Genomic DNA, 22,183 nt, shown 5'->3' with positions numbered 1-22,183 from the left:
TCAGTTAACCTCTTCTTTTGCTTTAAAACAACTTTTAATTTTTTAGTTTTATAGGAAGAGTGTCAGAGAAGGCAATGGCACCCCACTTCAGTACTCTTGCCTGGAAAATCCCATGGATGGAGGAACCTGGTAGGCTGCAGTCCATGGGGTCGCTAAGAGTCGGATATGACTGAGCATCTTCACTTTCACTTTTCACTTTCATGCATTGGAGGAGGAAATGACAACCCACTCCAGTGTTCTTGCCTGGAGAATCCCAGGGACGGGGGAGCCTGGTGGGCTACCGTCTATGGAGTCCCACAGAGTGGGACACAACCGAAGTGACTTAGCAGCAGCAGCAGGAAGAGTGTTCCCATGTACCTTTCACTCACATCCCCAGTAGGTATGTATAGAACTCCAGTGTAGCATCAGCGCCCAGGCCTGGGATGTTGGTACAGGATGTGTACACTTCTGTCACATCTTATCGCAGGTGTAGCTTTGTGTCACCACAGTCCTAATCAGGATCTGTTCTGCCATCACAAAGATTCCACTCCTTCCTTTCTCCTCCCACCATTCCCAACAGCTGGCAACCATCTCTATAATTTTGCAATTTTGACAATGTTATGTAAGTTGAACTTTGATGGATTTTTCACTTTTAACATGATTTGTAGATTTAAGAAAAGCTTTTTGATTTTTGTCTTACTTTGATACTGGAAATGAACATAGAACTGAAGTATGGAAAGGGCTGTGTCTTCTCATAGTAATTCTGTTTTTAATTAGTTGTGTCATATTGGTTCAGTAACTTAATCACTCTGCCATATGGAATGTGGAGCTCTAACTTTGTAATCAGCTAAACTTGAATTTGAATCCTGGTTTTTCCAAACTGTTACCTGTGTAATCATGGGCAAGTTATAAACTCTCTTTGCTTCAGTTTCTTTATCTGGACAGGTAGTAATAGCACCTACTGTGTAGGGTCATCATCCTTAAGGTTAGATAAGACAATGTCTGAAATTTGCTGAGCTCAAAATTCCTGGTACATTGAAAGTGTTCATTGTGTATGTTAGTTTCTTTATCGATGTTACAATTACTACCATTACTATTATCTATTAAGTCAGGATACTGCCTCATAGAGTTGTCAAGGAATAATGAAATAATGTATACCTGGCATTGTTGTTGTGTTTGTTTAGTCTCTAAGTCATGTTTGACTATTTGTGACCCCATGGACTGTAGCCTACTGGGCTCCTCTGTCCATGGGATTTCCCAGCCAAGAATACTGGAGTGGGTTGCCATTTCCTTCTCCAGGGGAATCGTCCCATCCTGGGGATCATATCCACATTCTTGTGCATTGGTAGGTGGATTCTTTACCACTGAGCCACCAGGAAAGCCGTGCCTGGCATAGAGAGCACTTAGTGAGTAGTAACTAGTGTTATTATTTCGCTTGTATTTGTCATACAACTATGTTGTTCAGTCACCCGCTCATGTCCAACTCTTTGTGACCCTATGGACTGTAGCACACCAGGCCTCTTTGTCCCTCACCATTTCCCAAAGTTTGCGCAAGTTCATGTCCATTGCATCAGTGATGCTATTCAGTCATCTCATCCTCTGACTCTCTCTTCTCCTTCTGCACTTAATCTTTCCCAGCATCAGGGACTTTTCCAGTGAGTTACCTGTTCACATCAGATGACCAAAATACTGGAGTTTCAGCTTCAGCATCAGTTCCTCCAATGAGTATTCGTTCATTTAATGGCTTGCCTTGAAAAACAAACCGAGATCATTCTCTCATTTTTGAGGCTGTACCCAGATACTGCATTTCGGACTCTTGTTGATTATGAGGACTACTCCATTTCTTCTATGGGATTCTTACCCACAGCAGTAGATATAATGGTCATCTGAATTAAATTCTCCCATTCCCATCCATTTTAGTTCACTGATTCCTAAGATGTTGGTGTTTATTCTTACCATCTCCTGCTTCACCACTTCCAGTTTACCTTGATTCATGGACCTAACAATCCAGGTTCCTATCCAATACTGTTCTTTGCAGCATTGGATCTCTCTTTCATCATCAGACACATCCACACTGAGCATTGTTTCCACTTTGGCCTAGCCACTTCATTATTTCTGGAGCTATTAGTAGTTCTCCTCTGCTCTTCCCCAGGAGCATATTGGACACCTTCAGACCTGGGGGATTCATCTTTTGGCATCATATCTTTTTGTCCTTTTATACAGTTCGTGAGGGTCTCACAGTAAGTATACTGGAGTGGTTTGCTGTTCCCTCCTCCAGTGGCCCATGTTTTGTCAAAATTCTCCACTGTGACCTGTTCATCTTGGCTGGCCCTACACAGCATGGCCCATATCTTCATTGAGTTATGCAAACCCCTTTGCCACGACAAAGCAGTGATCTGTGAAGGGGTATACAAGTATAAGATACCTAAATTTAAGGTAATATGAGGGGAAACCCTGAGGCAAGGGTAAAGATGTACATCGATGTGTCTTGCATTATCCTGGGATATGACTTCCATCTTTGGTTTCTTATTGCATATGTAGTATCCATCACCTACATGTGAGATTTACTACTTATATATTAGCTATTGTTGCTTATTGAAGGATTAACCTGTCATTTTCTTGATTAGGGCCCCTTTGAATTTTAGCCACCAGCATATTTTTAAGAATTTATTCCAGTGAACATTCATTGGACAGTCTTGTTCTTATTGATCCGTTGGCAAGTTGCTAAGTCATATCTGACTCTTCATAACCCCATGGACTGCAGCCTGCCAAACTCCGCTTTCAAGCACTATCTCCCAGAGTTTTCTCAGGTTCATGTCCATTGAGTTGTGATGGTCTCTAACCATCTCATTCTCTGCCGGCCCCCTCTCCTTAAGCCTTCAATCTTTCCAGTGTTAGGGTGTTTTCCAGTGAGTTGGCTCTTCCCATCTGGTGGCCAAAGTATTGGAGATTCAGCTTCATCATCAGTCCTTCCAATGAATATTCAGGGTTGATCTCCTTGCAGTCCAGGAGATTATCAAGAGCCTTGTCCAGCACCCTAGTTCAAAAGCATCTGTTGTTCTACACTCAAGTTAATCCCAGTCCCCATGATTTCAGAAAGTGGCTGCAGACTTTACTTTGTTTTCCATTAATATGGATGCAGTGTCCATTCTCTTCCTGTGAATTTCTCTGTGTAACAGTGTCAGAGTTCTTAATCAAGTTATATGTGTGAACATATCTTTTCTTCAACAAAAGTATAATATTTCACGTTGATGGGCTGGAGTGAAGAAGTGTAAACGAACAGGGTAACAGGTAATACAAAACAGGAAACAACTCAATCTTCGTAATTAGCCCCCAGAATTTTCTGAATTTCATAATGTATGATATGAATAACAGTGCTTCAGTTTGTGGGCCCCATTATTACTTTTATCAGATGCTGCCCTTGAGTTCCTTGTGATGAAATGGGAAGCAACATGAAAGGCCAGAAGGTGCATACCAGTGGACTCTGTTTGTTTCAGTCCAAAACTTAACTAGCCACTTCTTTCATGGAACACCATTTTTATTTGAAAGAATAACTGATAGACTGTGGATACTCAATTGGGTACTTGGTGGACATTTTCTTGATAATGATCTTGGTGAGCCTGCCATTTTAAGGAAAACAGCTATTTTCCCAGTGCAAGATTGGAGCTTTCAAGTAATAAATAGAATTTGGAAAAAGTTTTACCCACCACTCTGAGCTTAACAACTTCTATACATTAACAGACTTTTTTTACAAGATGTATGGTAATACTAATGAATGTGATTTAAAAAAAACTATTAATATTTGGAAGATCTGCAAACCTTTTTGTTGTTCAGTCGCTAAGTCGTGTTTGACTCTTTGCGACCTCATGGACTGCAGCACACCAGGCTTCCCTATCCTTCACTGTCTCCCAGAGATTGCACAAACTCATGTCCATTGAGTCCATGATGCTATCCAACCATCTCATCCTCTGTTATCCCCTTCTCTTGCCCTCAGTCTTTCCCAGTATTAGGCTCTTTTCCAATGAGTCAGATCTTCTCATCATGTGGAAAAAGCATTAGAGCTTCTTGAACGACTATTTTCCATCTAACAAATGCATGACAAAATCATGAGTGGAAAATCCATCAAAGACCAATAAGATTTTAACGTACAAAAGTCCAAAAATTCATTGATAAGGTTTTAGAGTAACACTGTGCAAAAGACCTTTAGGAAACAATCTCATGTTGAGTTTTGGTGTAGTATCAAAAAGAATATCCATAATTATCAAAAAGACTAGTCAAATGGTCTTTCCTTTCTTGGTTATGTAATCTGTGTGAGGTTAGTTTTATTTTTTTTCATACACTTTAATCAGAAGAACTCATTGCAGCAGACTGAATATGGAAGCAGATACAAGAATCTAGCTGTCTCCTATTAAGTCAGATCTTAAGGAGATTTGTGAGAATGTAAAACAGTGCCTCTATTTTCATTGTTTTTTTTGTTTAAATAAAATTGTTTTTCATAAGAATGTGTTATATTATGTCATGAGCCTGTTGTTACATTAAAATAAGGAAATATTTTGAAACTTCTCAAAAATATAGCTTCCTTAAGACTTCAATAACTTTAGAATGAAAAGATTACTTAAAACCAGAAAGTTTGAGTTTGCTGTATTAAGTAAAAGGAAAAATGTAGTAGTCAGCATAAGAAGACTGAATGTTTTCTACAGGCTGTTGATATTGCATTTAAATAATTCTGGTGATTTTTATCAAGTTGTGCATTCTAGCAGTGTAGAAATACTCATGTAATCAAGGAATTTCCCATTTGCCTTGAATGAGTAGTAATGCCAGACAGGTACTGTATTCGATACTGGGAAAATACAGAAAAGGGATGAAATCTCAATTTCTGTACTAGACAGTCCCAGAATGGGTGGAGGTAGATGTCCATTAGTCATGGCAGAATGTCGCCTGCTGGCATGAGGTGGGAACCTCAGAAGGAGCAGTCGGGCAGGGAGGTGGCAGCCGAGGACCTTTGAACATAGAGCATGGCTGCTGTTGGGAGAAGGAAGGACTGGGATGTTTGAGGGATTCCAGATCTAGCTGAATATTGGCAGTTTCCCAGGAGGAAGCCTACTTTTTGTCTTCATTTTAGTTCATATTCTGACAGTTTTTGTGTTAATTGCATCCAGTTTTCTTTAATAGCGTATATCACTATCTACCTCTTTTTCTCTTGGACTTAAAAATATTTCTGCAGTTTATTCTCTATCTTTGAGTTCCTGGAGATGGTAGGCTCATGCCATTGTATTGTCTGTTTACCTTGGATCCTAATCTCACTCAAATACAACTTTGTTGTATCTCTTGCTGGGAATCCCTAATGTTTAAAAATTGCATGTTATAAATACTTTTTTGTAAAAATTGATTTTTAATTTTAAAGGATTCTTTGCTTTATTTTGTGCTTTTCAGTCCACTCATTAATAAGTACCCTTCGTTGATATAAAAGAGAGAAACCGATTTCTCATTTTGGCTCCTAAGAGACCCCAACATTTTTTTTCTCACTTATTAGCAGTATTAACAGTTATTAGTCTCCTATTTTTATACAAATAAGTGGGACATAAGGAGTTTTTTATGAAGTATTTGTGGGGTTTTAGTATTGGGGATTTCCTCGGTAGCTCAGTTGGTAAAGAATCCTTCCTGCAATGCAGGGGACCCTGGTTCAATTCCTGGGTTGTGGAGATCTGCTGGAGAAGGGGAGAGCTACCCACTGCAGTATTCATGGGCTTCCCTGGTGGCTGAGACTGTAAAGAATCCGCCTGCAATGTGGGAGACCTAGATTTGATCCCTGGGTTGAGAAGATTCCCTGGAGAAAGAAACAGCTACCCACTCCAGTATTCTGGCCTGAAGAATTCCATGGACTGAGGAGCCTGACAGGCTATCGTCCATGGGGTTGCCAAGAGTCAGACTCGACTGAGCGACTTTCACTTTCAGTTATTGTGATGCAGTTCTTTTTTTTTCTTTAAGATTTTTGATGTAGACCATTTTTAAAGTCAGAGGATGAGATGGCTGGATGGCATCACTGACTCAATGAACGTGAGTCTCAGTGAACAGGGTGATGGACAGGGAGGCCTGGCGTGCTGCGATTCATGGGGTCGCAAAGAGTCGGACACAACTGAGCGACTGATCTGATCTGATTTTTAAAGTCTTTATTGAACTTGTTACAATGTTGCTTCTGTTTTATGCTTTGGTTTTTTGGCTGTGAGGCATGTGGGATCTTAGCCCCCTGACCAGGGATCCAGGCCACAACCCCTATGTTGGAAGGTGAAGTCTTAACCGCTGGACCACCAGGGAAGTCCCTGTGGCACAGTTTTGAGCTAAATATGATAGTGCTGGTTTATTAACTAAAAGCAAAAAGCAAAAAAAAAAAAAAAAAAAACCCACCTTTGAAATAAAAATGAACCAGGATTGTTTGTCCTGAAATTATCCAGGACTTAGCAGTGTGTGGCAGTGATGGGAAGATGCTTCCATAATCAACCACTTGAGAACCCTGGCCCAACATAGACCTTCTAGAAGAACCTGAAAGTTGAGCTGTGGAGCACACGTTGCTATGTGGGCTGTGGCTGAAATTTTCGGAGATGATACATTTGGGCCAGACCTGCTTCTAGGCAGGCAAGCCTTTGGAAAGTATTTAGAAATAGAGGAGAGAGCTTTTGGCAACGAGTTTTTGCTTTTAGCTAGTTACAAAACAGAAATGGTAGGTAACACTGACTGCCCTTTTTTTTTTTTTAAAGAAGTACTCAGATTAATATAGCCTCATGGCCTGTGTGGCTCCTCTACGTGCTTCCTAAAACAGCAGTTTGTGATCCTACGTAAAACCCCTGGGACGTCAGCTCTGCATCTCGGGTGGCTAGTGAGTTAAAGGCAGCCCCTCATGCCAGCCTTTCTCCCACCCTGCCTCTGTCCCTCTTTTTCAGTTTCCTGCCTCAGCGGGGTTTTGGTCCCACTTGGGAATCTGCCTCTGCCCTGATTTTGGGCTCCTCATCTCCTTTAGGGCTCTCTCCCCTTCTTGAAACCTGCCTAATTTTGATCACTCCCCTGAGCATTTCTACCGTTCTGAAATGAATTGGGCTTATGAACATAGTGATTGGACCTGTTCTGGTGTCTGGGGCATACCTGCTGCCTCCCTAGGTGGACGGATTGTGGATTGTAATGATCTTAAGGATCAGACCACTTTGTTTTTGTTGGTCTTCTCTCTGGTCTTCTCTCAGCTCATACTTGCTGCCCTCTTTGCCAAAATAAGACTTCATGAGAAAAATTGTCAGATTGAAGGAAGTGCTGGACCTGAAAGAAATAAGTTTTTCCGAAATTCATTTTATAGCTTCAAAACCAATGGTGTGTGTGTGTGTGCATCCGCGCGTGCTGGGGTGGTGGAGGTATCAGATTCATGGGAGAAAAGCCAGAGACTGGGCTTGCTTTTTGGTCTTGGCTGTTCTGCTCTTCAGCTTAGTCCAAGTCAGCAGATAGTCATCGAGCAGCTCTCGCTGCAGAAAAGACTTCTCTGCCCACTAGTGAAAGCTCACAGGTGACTGTAAGACTCAGGATGTATCACTGGGCAGGGAGAGGGTTTTCCCGAGAGTCAACAGATAGCCATGATGGGAAGAAGTCAAGGGCAACGGAACTCTGGGAGGTGGGGCCTGCATTTCTTCATCCACAGTGTATATGCCCTTCATGCCCTGTGAGGGCCTGGCATGAAAAGACCTTCAGTGAATATTGCCAGGAATGAAAAGGGGAAGATACCCCACACTTCTAGGATGTGTGAGGTGACATGGTAGGAGATAAAGAAAGGTTTCAGTGAAATGCTGGTTTTCTGAAGGAGCCTGGGCGGTTTGGATTTGGCACCAGGGAGGGTGAGTGCAGCAGGTGCAGTGAGAATGTCATGGGAGGGAGACGGTCCATCACCTCCTGGACCTGCTGGACTCATGCCCGCACATCCCTGAACATCTCTGCTCCACTTCACTTTGTTAAGAAGGCCTATTCTGACTGCCCTGTATAAGGAACTGTAAAAGCTCATTCTTAACCACCCCTTTAGTTCCGTGACCTGTATCAACACCTGACCTATTATTTGTTCTTTTGCTTTTTAATCCAAATTAGAATGAAAGTTCCCGTAAGCCAGGAACATTGTTATTTTCATTGCTTTATCCCCAATACCCAGGACAGTTCCTGTCTTGCAGTAGGTACTTAAAAATTATTTGTTGAATGAGAGAATGAACGAATGACCCAGTGTGTACACTAGAAATCATAAACTGTCTTGTTTATATTTTAATTAAGTTTATAGTAGGGCACCCTGAAATATTTTGAAAAGAAGACACATGGATTGCGATTTGTACTGTAGGAATGTCCATCTCTCTGTGGGGTGAAAGAAGGATGGTATAGAAACTCAAGGCAGGAAGCTGCAGTAAAAGGGCTTTTAGAAGAAAAACGTTGCATGTGGGGTTGGGGCGGGAGTGTATATGTGCAGGCAACATTACAAATAGTGGGGAAGCTAATTCTTCCTGTGTTCTGCCTCTTGAAAACATGTGCTTATTTATGTCAGAACTATGCTCTGCTAACCTGATGTGCTCTTTTCATGACAGGAGGCTGAACAGTACCCAGGGAGAAATTCGTGTTGGTCCTAGCCATCAGGTAAAGTGAATTTTAGTAACTTCTTTAATAGGTTTTTATTTCTTATTATTCAACTGGTCTTTTATTCTTTTGAGCAGCAACTTAGAACTGTTTTTATGCTATTTGGAATTTTATATAAATGAAGAGATTTATTTTTTAAAGACAACCACATACTTTAAAAAAATTATGGTAAGGTATATACAATCTAAAATTAACCATTCTGACCACTTTAAAGTGAATGGTTCAGTGCCTATAAATACCTTCACATCATTGTGCAGCCAATCCACAGGACCTATTCAGCTTCCCAATCTGAAACTCGGTTCCCATTAAACAGTAACTCCTCATTCTCCCCTCCCCTCATTCCGTGGCAACCTCCCTTCTCCTTTGTGTGTCCACAAATCTGACATCTATAGATACCATATCAGTGGAATCAGCCAGCATTAGCCCTCCTGTGTCTGGCTTGTTTTCTTAGCATAAGGTCTTCAGGGAGCTCCCACATTGGAGCATATGTCAGAATTTGGTTTCTTTTTATGGCTGAATTATTCATTGTATATATGGTTGTTGATCTGTCAGTGAACGTTTGGTTACTGTGGGCTTCCCTGGGGGCTCAGCTGATAAAGAATCTGCCTGTAATGCGGGAGACCTGGGTTCGCTCCCTGGGTTGGGAAGATCCCTGGAGAAGGGAAAGGCTACCCACTCCAGTATCGTGGCCTGGAGAATTCCATGGACTATATAGTCCATGGGGTCGCAAAGAGTCGGACATGACTGAGTGACTTTCACTTTACTTCATGCTTTCATTTAGCTTTTTAAAAACCCCATTTCCTTCAGAAAATTCAAAGTGATTAAGATGTTTTGTCAGCTGGAAGCTTGTTGAGTCGTGACCTGTGCTCTTCCATGTTTTATTCAGTTTACTAAGACTCTGCTGTTCTGTTTGTCATCTTGTCTTTTGATCTCTATATCAGGTAGGATGCTTTGACAGAGAGGGCCAGAACACTCTGGCTGAACACAGCTGTTCATGGTCTCACATATCATCGCGTCTGGTCAGAGAGGACCAGGCTCCGCTCTGCTGTTCTCCAGTTCTTGTGATTTGGTGTTCAGCTATACCCATGGGCTGCCTTCTTCCTTAGGCCAGGAGCTGAACTTGATTCTAAGATATACTTCTTCCATTCACGTTATCTCTGATGTCAAGCTTCATTGTACATCCTGTGGTGTGATTATAATTTAATTGGCAGCATTTCTTCTTTCTGAATGCATTTAATAGTGGTTCTTACAGTGAATGAAAATGCAGCAAATGTTGAGAGGAGGGAAGGGATACACACTGCTCTCCTTTCCCCTTAGTAGAAAGAAGATTTTCCTGGAAGGTTTCCATTAGTCCCCACATGTTATTGCCATGGGTGGGTCATGTGCCTATATCTAGACTTGGGAAAATTGCTGTATTAGCATGACTGGCTTGCCCCTTGAGTTGAAATGGATGTTGATATTGACCCATGGTAGCCATTCCATCCTAGCGACATGATGTGGTGTCAAGTGAAGAGGCAAGAAGAGTTACTGACTGGAGGAGGGAGAGGGGGAAGACGGGAGACAGTAGAGCTGAAGGATGGTCAGCAGTAGGAGATGGAGGGAAGCTGCAGTGTCACTCATACCTGCCATTGATGGCTGTTGGTCCTTGCTGGAACCAGATGCACATTCTCATCTTTGAAAGTCTGCAGCTGGAAGATTCATATATAGGGGACTTTCTGTATGTAGATTCACTGTCTAATTGGACTTGTTACTTAGGTTCACACTTTAAGATGGTGATATGCTAATCCTGTCATCCCTTCCTTTATTAGCTGATCAACTTTTCTCTTGTCAATTTTTGATTCCCTGAAACACATAGGAAAGGCAGGATAAATGCTTGAATCTTTCCCTCTTTTTACCAGTTGGTTCTCTAACAACTTCCAGTAGTCATCAGTGGGTTTAAAATTACTCACATGCTAACCAGATGTTGTTGTTCTTACTGATGAGATTAAATTATCCATTTGGGAGCTAGTAGGTTCCTTTTCCTGCTGTCTTCTGTGTCCTTTTCACTGGACCCCCATGATCTTTGGTTAGAGTATGTTACCTAGTATGACATGATTTTTTTGTTCTCTTATATATGTTCTCTGCCCTAGATCTAGAACGAAACTTTTGTAATGACCCCTCATTGTTTTAGTGTAGGGCTTCAGATGGTAAAGAATCCGCCGGTAATGCAGGAGACTTGGCTTTGTTCCATGGGTTGGTTAGTAGAAAGTGACATTTTTTGGTTGGCTGCTGCCCTGTTCATTATTACTGGGATAGATACTATTTTCAGGCCTTTTCAGAACAGATTAGGAAATATGCTTCCCCCTCACCCCTTTTCTTTTTTCCTTAATTTATTTATGTTTTAGAGATAAAATATAGCATGGTCTCTTTCTAATACTAATTCAAAATTTTATCTAGGCCTTATATTTAATCCTATAGATGAAATGTTCTATCATTCATATCTGTATCTTTTCCCCATGTCAGAAAACCAATTTTCTTAAATGACATCAAAATAATTATTTATTTGCCTTAGTCCTGTAATGCTAACATAGCAGCTTAGAATAATGGTACCCACACTTCTATAAATAATATGATTATTGGAAACAGCTTAGCATTCAGTTTTTATTTTGGCCGTAGAATGTATCCCACTAAAGCTCTTTAGGGAAATTAGTATGTTTTAATGTTACCTGAAATGATTCCTCAGTTCAGTTCAGTCGCTTAGTCGTGTCTGACTCTTTGCAACCCCATGGACTGCAGCACGCCAGGCCTCCCTGTCCATCACCAACTTCTTGAGCTTGCTCAAACTCATGTCCATCAAGTTGGTGATGCCATCCAACCATCTCATCCTCTGTCATCCCCTTCTCCTCCTGCCAGGATCTTTCCCAGTATCAGGATCTTTTCCAGTGAGTCAGCTGTTCACATCAGATGGCCGAAGTATTAGAGCTTCTGCTTCAGCATCAGTTCTTTCAGTAAATATTCAGGACTGATTTCCTTTAAGATTGACTGGTTGGATCTCCTTGCAGTCCAAGGGACTCTCAAGAGTCTTCTCCAACACCACAGTTCAAAAGCATCAATTCTTCAGTGCTCAGCCTTCTTTATAGTCCAACTCTCAGATCCATATATGTATGACTACTGAAAAAACCATAGCTTTGACTCCTACTGTCGGTAAAGTAATGTCTCTGGTTTTTAATATGCTGTCTAGGTTTGTCATAGCTTTTCTTCCAAGGAGCAAGCGTCTTTTTATTTCATGGCTGCAGTCACCATCTGCAGTGATTTTGTAGCCCAAGAAAATAAAGTCTGTCACTGTTTCCATTGATTCTTGGAGAGGAGCAAACTCAAAACATAGTTAGGTGGATTTATTTGATTTTGCTTTAGAGTTTTTAGGGGATTGTTCTTCTTGAGTTGCCAGTCCAGGTTCGATGCACGATACTGGATGCTTGGGGCTGGTGCACTGGGACGACCCAGAGGGATGGAATGGGGAGGGAGGAGGGAGGAGGGTTCAGGATGGGGAACACATGTAAACCTGTGGCGGATTCATTTTGATATTTGGCAAATCTAATACAGTTATGTAAAGTTTAAAAATAAAATAAAATTAAAAAAAAAAGAAAAAAAAAAAAAAGAAAAAAAAAAATAAACTTTGTTTTTGTAATTATGTAAAATACATGGCTCCAAAGTCAAACATGCAGATGAATTATGTTCAGAAAGTTCACCTTATTTCCTTGTCTCCTCTTTCCCTGTTCCTTCCCTCTCTGATAGATAATTGTTAGTGTTTAAAGGTTTTGATTTATCATTCTTATTTGTATCCCCCCCCACCCCCTGTTCTTAGATAAACAGTAGCATAACATAAACACTTCCGCCACCTTTCTTTTACCTTCTGGCACTCTTTCTTGGCATTCCCTCTGCCGCAGTATGCAAAGCCCCTCCTCATGTTCTTCTGCTACCTCTTGGGACCCCTTGGCATGGGATAAACAGCTTATTCTTCCAGCCCCCATCATCTGGAGTTTGTGCTGTTTCTAGGCATTTCTGTTACAAGTAATGCTGTGATGAACAGGTTATGCTTGGAGATTTTTATTTTGCCCAGTTGTCTTTGAGATATTATATTATCCCCAGAAGGGGGAATGACTGGCTTAGAGGGCACATGTAATTCTAAGACTATTACAGCATTCCCCTGCATAGAGATTGGACCATTTTGTGTTCATGCTGACAACTTAATGTGAGTGCCAACACGCGGCCTCATGTCTCATCACACTTTGGCACTGTGTCAGTCTGATAGGTCAGCAATGGTATCTCAGTGTCATTAATTTGCATTTCTCTTGTCAGCACAGTTGGCCATCTTTTCCTATGATTCAGAGCCACCTGCATGTATGTTCTTTTCTCTAAGCAAATTATATTTCTAGTCCCTTTTTCTCTAGGAGGGGTTGGTTCTTCTCCACAGCAATAGTATTTTTTTAAATTAATTTAACAAACAACTATTTGAGAGTTACTGCTGCAACTGCTGTACGTGGTGCTAGGGAAACAGCTTGGTACAAAATGTCTGAGACCTTTTGATTCGAGTTGCTGTTGTGCTTTAATTTTAAGGAGAACTCACTGTGGCTCCCAATTCTGTACTGAATTAAGGAAGCACACCATTTTGAGGGGGTGCAGTCAGCACCTGATACACAGTGAGAGGCTTGGGAGGTAGACTGTGAAGCAGAGTGTGTAGACAGTAGCCTGCCAGCTGCATGGTTGACTCATGTTGAGTTTTGCCACACAATTGTTTTTAAAACTTGAATAACAAACATTTAAAGCCGTGAACTTTCACATTAAAGTCAAGATTTCTGGACTTTGGGGAAACCTGGAGTATGTATGAACACTGGTTCCCACTCCTGCATGGCAGCGTTCTCCAGACGGGACTCTCTCCATCTCATCCCGATCCCTTCACACCTAACACCTGCATGCTCAGAGTGGGAGCTGTTGTCATGGATGGATTTGAGCACTTGGAATGCGGCAAGTCTGAACTGGGATGTCGCATTCTGTTTACTGTGGACAGCAGAACATTTAAAGTGAAACACGAGGCCCTCATTTTATTTTTGTTGGCTGTACACTCTGCCTGCTTCAGTCGTTTACAGTTTTTGCCTGTTTCTGTGGACACTGGAGCTTTTAAACTGCAGCTTTTAATTTAAAATATTAAATTAATGTGACCATGTTCTTGATTTAAGAAAATAATAAGAATATGTGTGTTTTGCAGATGGGTGACTTTTCATAGGCCTCTGAGCAGTCATGAGTCCTGTTTATACTTGCTCTGTTCCAGTAGTGGAGGGCGAGACAACGCTGGAGATATTGGCTTGGCCAAAATCTTGGTTTCAGTTTTTCCGTAACAGCATGCCAAACACCCGAACAAACTTTTTGGCCAACCCAATATTTGACTTTCTAACAGAATTGACTTGGAATCTTGGTTGTTGAGCACTGTTTTTCAAATCTTTCCAAAAATTTTTTTTAAATTGAGGTGTGCTTTATGTATAGTGACCTGTTTGTATCGTAGGTATACTCTTCAGTCCTCTGTGACAGTTCATTTCAAGGCACAGAACATGGGTCATCTCAGAAGCTCCTGCCTACCCCTCGTCCAGCAGCCCTCTCCTCCTGGAACCACTGCTCATTCAATTTCTGTCACCATCATTTAGTGCTCCTGATTTTATTGTTGTTACCTTTATGGATTTTTTGTATTAATATGTCTACTGATATGTGACTCATTGATCTTGACTCCTAAAAGTAGCATTGGTTTGCAGAGTGTTCACTCATTGTTTTAGTATACATCCTTAGGTGAGACTCCATTATTTTTTTATATATATATATATAAACATGTTTTATTGGATGTGTAGTTCTCCCTTCTTTATCAAGGAGCTCTTATTCCCAAAACATTTTTTGTTTTGTTACTTCTTTATTCACATGTGCCCACTTCTTTTTCACTCTGTGGACCATGCTGGCACCACTTTACGTTGACACTGTTAGCAGTTCCTTAAGTAGAGATCAAGTCCATTATGAAATCTCCTGCAGTAAAACGATCCCAGAGTGTGCGATGGGCCAGCTTCAGTGACTCATGAGTTTTCAGTTATTTCAGTACTGCCGAAAGAAAGAGGCTCGATTAGCTACTGTGTCTGTCCCCAAGGCCTGCCTGCACAGGCAGCTCTTTGAATATGCCTTGATTGTGACTTCTTCATCCCTGTCTTACAGGCCAAACTGCCCGACTTGCAACCATTCCCTTCTCCTGATGGAGACACTGTGACCCAGCATGAGGAACTGGTCTGGATGCCTGGCGTTAATGACTGTGACCTCCTCATGTACTTGAGGGCAGCAAGGTAATAGGAGTCCACACCCTCCTGCTTTCTGAATTGATGAGTGGTCAGTAAACTTTCCCCTTTCCCCTGAAGTTGTGTTTATATATTGGGCATTCTCTGGCTTTACGTTTTGTTATGCTGTCTGTAACTAGAGCCCTGCTCCTTCTTACTGGAGAAACACAACTTTTGATGGTGAGGTCACTTTTTTCCTCCTTGGTGTTTGCCCCAACTCAGATTTTAGAACTTTTCAGGAAGAAAACATCGTATGTCACATATTCTAGTATCAGCGCTTCTTAATACAGTTGAGTAATTGGCTCATTCAGCGCATCTTAAAATCCCATTCCGTATTTCTTTGCTCCATGGCTGTTCATCGGTATCTGACCTAAACTTTACATTTTGAGGGCTTACCTATATGAATACTTGCTAACCTGAAAATGCCTAAATTACAAAAGGAGAAGTTCACGTCTGTCCCAGACATGTCACAGTGCAGGCAGGGCCTTCCTTTGTCTGCAGGGGTTTCTGGGACTCACTCACTGCAGTATCAACAGCCCGCAACAGAAATGCTGAAGTAAGGTGGTGATGGAGTTGTAACTCTGGCTGCTGTATGGTCAGCAGTGTAACTTGGAGGCTACAGCAGAGATGGGGGCTTCAGGGCAGGGGTGACTACTAAGAGTTTTTTTTCACCTCTTCCATGTTTGTTTAGAGATGGTTAATGTACAGCATGAGACAGATTAAGTAAAATTTCAAAGGATTCAGTTTTACATATTTTCTGGAGACTGACCTTTCAAAAGTTTATAATCCAGCTGACCATTCTGGCAGATAGTTTTAGATTATTCACGCCCTCAAAACTAAAGTCTAAGTACTGATAAGCATGGGAAGAAAAACAAATGGAATAGAATGAAAATAACATTTCTTTTTCTTGGTGAGTAAGGAGTGAACTGCAGAGAAACTTAAAAAAATTTTTTTAAGATGAGAGCAGAAGCAGGGCTGAGAACTCTGTCTTAATCGTGCATATAGTGGTGAAATTTGGTCTGGGCTGGAGCTGCACTCTGAGAACCAAGGGCTGAAATGTCTGCCCTGCTGTGTTCTCTTCCCGTCTCCATAGGAGCATGGCGGCCTTCGCCGGGATGTGTGACGGAGGCTCCACGGAAGATGGCTGTGTGGCGGCCTCGCGGGATGACACCACCCTCAACGCACTGAATACGGTGAGACCTTTGAAGTTCTCTAGGTGGGAAGTAAATTCTTCTTTCTCCTGTGCCAGCCATAGGGAGTCTGTGATGATGGCCCATGAAGGGGTCTGAAGTCTCAGAAGGCAGTGCTGTTGGGTACTGCTGGGCTTGAAAGATGGGAGTCGTGGTCCCGGTGGTGGGCTCCATGACCTTGCCAGTGATATGGCACCTCCAGATTCACCTTGTGACCTGCGTCTGTGCTCCAGTACTGTGGCGAGCCTCTGCCAAGAGCCTGGTGATAGTGGTCAGAGTTCACTGAGCTCTCACAAGCCCAGTAGTAGGCACAGTGATCTTACTGAATCCTCACAGCGCCCCTCTTAGGGAGGCTCTGTTATGACCACTGTGTGGACACAGGCAAGTAAGTTGAGAGCAGTGGAGTCACAATCCATGGTCATACACTTAAGATGTAAATCCAGAGGCCCTGCTTTCCAAGCCTTAATATATTCTTTGAACAAATTTGGTTTTTATATATTTGGCTTTGGAACAATGTAAATATTTCAGATGTTTATAAAAAAGTTAAATTAAAAATAATAATAATCATTTAAAAAAACTAAAGTAAAATGTAACCCACGAGCATAACGGTACTGAGTTGGTTGCATCACATATCCTGTGTGAGCAGTCATCTGCTTTAATCCTATGACTCCACAGCAGCTTGGATTAACCCAGCTTGAGCCGCCTCTAGCAGTAGGACTCCTGAAACCAGTTTACTTCTTTGGACACTCCTTTTTGACCTCAGAGTATATCCTGTGCGGCTGTACAGGAAAATGAGTGTGTCATATAGTTCCTTGAAACAGTTCTTCTCCTGTGTGTTCATTAATGTGGAATGATCAGATCTGAAGTAATAATGAATTTTTATGGATTTCTGATCTGTTCACAAAGAGTCTGCATGGTTCTATATACTTACGTAGGATATTGAACATGAGGTTGAGCAACTCTTGGTGATGATAGAGTGTCATTTAAGCACTCTTTTTGTTTGTCTTTTTCTTGAGAGGTTACTGTAATTGGAAAGGACTTCTTTCAGTCATCTGTTCCAGTCTCTAAATAGATTAGAATCCGAAGCACAGGGAGACCAGGTGACTTGTATGATTGTTGTCAACAATCCAAAAAGTTGGCAACAGACCCCGATTTAGGGATCTTTCTCCTGTACAGCTTGTTGCTGGGGAAAAGTGTAGATATCTGAATGACATAGCTGGTTGTTATTCCTGGTCTAGTTGTGTTTCTTGAGTGTTACATAACATTATAATAGTCTCTTATGTGTTGGAGGTTGAATCACCTTGCTGGGCATATGCCATGTTCTAAATAAGTGAATGATTTCATATTCCCATTTACTTTCTCACCTGTTTGCTACTTAGAACTTTTGTGGTTATAAGGAATCCTTATTCTGAACATACAGTGATAGAGCCAGAGGGGCCTTTGAGATTGTTTTACAGATGAGAAAACTGAGACTCAGAGATGATGACAACATCATCAGTGGCTATGACAGATGTAGCTGTGAATGTCTGTGAATTCAAAATACCCTTAAAAATGTGTGTATATTCAAAGTCACTCTTTGAAATGAGCTGGTTTTCTGTTGGGTTTTGGTATAAAAGCTTTATGCTGATCAGTTGAATTTTGAGTAACAAAAATGTTGCCATATGTAATTAAATGTCTGTTTTTGACACTTTTCCTGAATTATCTGATTTATTCTCTTATTCCAACCCATCTAAAGATCCTGTGGAACATACTTTTGTGCAGAAATAATTTGAGCTATTTTTGCCTGTGGTCCTTTGTAGCAAGTTCCTTCTGAAATTTTCTTAAGCATTGCCGGAGGGTTTTGGTTTATGGTTTTTGTTTCTGTGAAGCTACCTTCTCATCATTTGAAATTCTTCCTGCCTAGGCGAGCCCAGGGTGGCTCAGGTGTCGGATTATGCAATACAAGTGCATTTAGCCATCAAAAGACTGAGTTGTGTGCTCATTTTATGATGAATGGAAACATTTAGTGGCTGTTTTAATTTTTATACTTTTGTTGTACTGGTTCATGGAGCGTTTTAGTTTCAGGCACTTTCTTTAATGAGAAGTGAAGTGATTGGAAAAATCTTGAGAGAAGTTAATGTTTATTTCACATTCCTTGGAATAAGAGGGTTTTGAGTTATGTTAAGTAATAAATTAAAAAGATAAATTCATTGTCATGTGAGAAGTATTTATTATTTCTTAGAGTATAGCATAGAGTCAAAACAATGTAAAGCTTTTATAAACTTAGAATAAACCTGTGTCTATTTCCTGTTTCCCAGGACAGTGTAGAAATTTAAAGTATATGGAATCTGCAGTGTGGCTACATTATAGTATGTTTAGTAGCCCAATAGGACTCTTTGAATTTCAGTTCAGTTCAGGTCAGTTCAGTTGCTCAGTCGTGTCCAACTGTTTGCGACCCCATGGACTGCAGCACTCCAGGCCTCCCCTGTCCATCACCAACTCCCTAAATAAATAGTTTAATAATAGTTTAAAACTGCAGTCACTAATAGAACATTTTTGAACTGTTTGTTCTTTATTATAATTATGAGTGTGCATGCTCAGTCATGTCTGACTCTTCGTGACCCTGTGGACTGTAGCCCACCAGGCTCCTCTATCCCTAGGGTTTTCCAGGCAAGAATACTGGAGTGGGTTGCCATTTCCTTCTCCATATTACCATTATATGGACCTATTTTTAAATATAAACTCCTCTGCATTACTTATTTGACTTTTTTCTTCATTATTCCCAAATGAGAGTTTTAGTGTATATTAAAAAAAAATTTATTGGAGTGTAATTTTTGTATAATAAACTGCTCTCATTTAAAGTATACAATTTGATGAGTTTTTTTTAAATGTGTATACCAATGAAGCTACTACAGTGTTTCAAGGTAGAAATCATTTCTAGCATCTCCAAAAGTTGCCTCACGCTCTTTTATAATTCTTTGCTGTTTCTAGCCTCAGATAAGCACTGATACATTTTTCTCATTATAGATCAGTTGCATTTTCTAGAATGTTGCATGAATTAGAATAATATTGTATGTAGCACTTGGGGTTTGGACTCTTTCAGCACAGTAATTTTATAGTAGATGTATGTTGCATGCCTTTTTTATTGCTGAGTAGTATTCCAATCTATGGATCTCCATAGTATTTTATCCTTTGACCTGGTGATGGATATTTGGTTTTTTCCCAAGCTTTTGGCCATTAGGAATTATTACACAAGTCTTTTTTTAGGACATATATTTTCATTTCTCTTGAGTAAATACCTGGCAGTGCTGGCAGCTTTTTAGAAAAGTTATCAAACAGGTTTCCACAGTGGCTGTACCATTTTACATTCCTGTTAGTAGTGTGTTAGAATTTCAGTTCTTTAGCATACTCCACAAGACTTGATGTCTTCAGTCTTTTGAGTTTTAGCCATTCTAATGGATATGTAATGATATGTCATTGAGGTTTTTAATTTAAATTTCCTGACACTAGGTAATGTTGAGCATCTTTATATGTGTTCAAGCCCATTTGTATAGCTTTTGGGGAGGATATCTCTTGCCCAATTTAAAAAATTGTATTATTTGGCCTTGAGTACAATTTAGTTGTAAGAATTATTTTCATATTAAAGATAAAAGTGCTTTGATACATGTATTGTAAATATTTCCTCCCGTGGTATGACTATATATATATATAATGCTGTATTTCAAAAAGTATGTAATTTCGCCAAAATCTGATGCATCATTTTTTTTTAATGAAAATTTCTTTGATCATCTCAGGATTACAAGGTTTGTTTCTATGCTTTCTTTTGAAGTTTTAGTTCTTAGATTCATTTCAAAGTAATTTTACATGTGATACGAGGTAGAGGTGAAAATTCTTTCTTTTCCACACTGAGGCCAGTTGTACAGCCAGGTTTTTTGGAAATAGTCTTTGGTCATTTAATTGCTTTATGCTTTTATTGAACAACCACTCCTTGTATGTGTTTGTATTTTTAAGATCCTATTCTGTTTCACTGATCTGACATCTCTCTTTTTTCTAGTACTTCAGTATTTTTAATACTATAGTTTTATAAGAACCCAGGTGATACATCTTCCTATTTTCTACTTGATTTCAAGATTACTTTGGCTGTTTTAGGTAATTTATGTTTTCATGTAAATTTTAGAATCAGCTTGTTAGCTTCTGTTTTAAAAAAAGGCTTTGATGTTATTTTGATTGAGATTGCATTGGATGTATGAATCAATTTAGGAAGAATTGATACCTTAACAATTTGAATCTTCCAATCCATGAACCTGATAATAGTATCTCTCCATTTGGGGAAAAAAAAGTGTTCTTTAATTTCTTTGAGATATTGTAGTTTTCATTGTACAAGTTTTACACTTATTTTGTAAAATTTATCCCTTAAGTAGTTATTGTTTGAAGATTCTATTGTTAATAAAATTGTATTTTTTAATTTCATTCTCTAAATGTTCATTGATAGGATAGAAATACAGTCAGTTTTTATGTGATGACCTTGTATTATACAAAGAATGCAAGGTTAACACTAGTAGCTTTCTGGTTAGTTCCTTAGGCTGTTGCATGTGCACAATGTCATGTCATCTGCAAACAAAGACAGCATTACCTTTTTCTGATTTATGTGTTTTATTTCTTTTTTTGTGCTTTATTACACTTGCTTGAATCTCCAGTACAGTACTGGATAGAAATGATGAGAATAGACATATTTGCTTTTTTTCTCATCTTAAAGAAAAAACACTCAGTTGTTCACTGTTACGTGCAATGTAGGATTTTTTTGTTATTTAAACAAGCTGAGAATGTTCCCTTTTGTATCTAAGTTTGTTAAGGTTTTTACCATGAATGAACATTGAATTTTGTCAGATGCTATTTTTTTCTTGTGTATCTGTTGAGATGGTCATAGGTTGTTATACTTTTTTTGTTCGTTTGGTAAATTACATTAATTAATTTCAGACTTTAAACCGACTACGTTCCTAGATTAAATCCTGCTTGGGTATTATGTACTATTGGATTCAATTTACTGTTAAAAACTGTCGTCTTTGTGTTCATGACGGACGGTGAGCTGTAGTCGTCTTCCTTTGTAATACCTTTGTCTGGTTTTAATATCAGAATAATACTGATTTAAAAAATTAGTTGGGAAATAGTTCCTCCTACTCTTTTTCTTTCTCTTAAAGAATTTATAAAGGATTGATCTTTATTGTTAAATGTTTGATAGAATTGACAGTGTAGCCATTTGGGACTACATTTTTTTAATGGAAAGTTAAAAAGTGTTACTGAAACCAGGTTCATACAGTAAGTCTCCTGCATACGAACCTTCAAGTAGCAAACTTTCAAAGATGCAAGCATGTGTTTGCATGTCCAGTTGTGTAAGTTAGTTTGGTGTCTGGTGTACATTGTCATGTACAGTCACTCCACAAGTGACTGTGCTTTTGTTTACTGTGCAGTGCTGTATAGGGCACAGCAGCATGGTATCTTTATTTCAAACCCAGGGTGTCCGGAATCAAGTGTAAAAGCAATGATACAGAGACGATTGTGTTTGTTGGGTCCTTAGCGCCGAAGAATTGATGCTTTTGAACTGTGGTGTTGGAGAAGACTCTTGAGAGTCCCTTGGACTGCAAGGAGAGCCAACCAGTCCATCCTAAAGGAGATCAGTCCTGGGTGTTCTTTGGAAGGACTGATGCTGAAGCTGAAACTCCAATACTTTGGCCACCTGATGTGAAGAGCTGACTTATTTGAAAAGACCCTGATGCTGGGAAAGATTGAGAGCAGAAGGAGAAGGGGACGACAGAGGATGAGATGGTTGGATGGCATCACCAACTCGATGGACATGAGTTTGAGTGAACTCCGGGAATTGGTGATGGACAGGGAGGCCTGGCGTGCTGTGATTCATGGGGTTGCAAAGAGTTGGGCACGACTGAGAAACTGAACTGAACTAGGCTAACTTTGTTGGACTTAGGAACAAATTGGAGTCACAGACATGCTCTCAGAACGAAACTCCTTCAAATGTAAGAGACTTACTGT

At 40.1% G+C, this 22,183-nt stretch overlaps 1 protein-coding gene across 5 annotated transcripts in view; it reads left to right on the top strand.

Moving 5' to 3' along the window:
• The window catches only part of RERE (arginine-glutamic acid dipeptide repeats), a 412,205-nt gene that overhangs the window by 278,324 nt on the left and 111,698 nt on the right, over positions 1–22,183 (top strand). For all 5 annotated transcript variants that reach the window (XM_044942961.2, XM_044942960.2, XM_006076676.4 and 2 more), the window contains 3 exons: positions 8,577–8,625; positions 14,854–14,978; positions 16,063–16,162. In XM_044942961.2, the coding sequence (XP_044798896.1) occupies positions 8,577–8,625; positions 14,854–14,978; positions 16,063–16,162 (274 nt within the window). The remainder of the gene's footprint in view (positions 1–8,576; positions 8,626–14,853; positions 14,979–16,062; positions 16,163–22,183) is intronic.

The sequence above is a fragment of the Bubalus bubalis genome, chromosome 5 (assembly GCF_019923935.1).
Source record: "Bubalus bubalis isolate 160015118507 breed Murrah chromosome 5, NDDB_SH_1, whole genome shotgun sequence".
In the NCBI taxonomy this organism is placed as follows: Eukaryota; Metazoa; Chordata; class Mammalia; order Artiodactyla; family Bovidae; genus Bubalus; species Bubalus bubalis.
The sequence above is the reverse complement of the archived record's forward strand: the minus strand, read 5'-3'. Positions and strand labels throughout refer to the sequence as shown.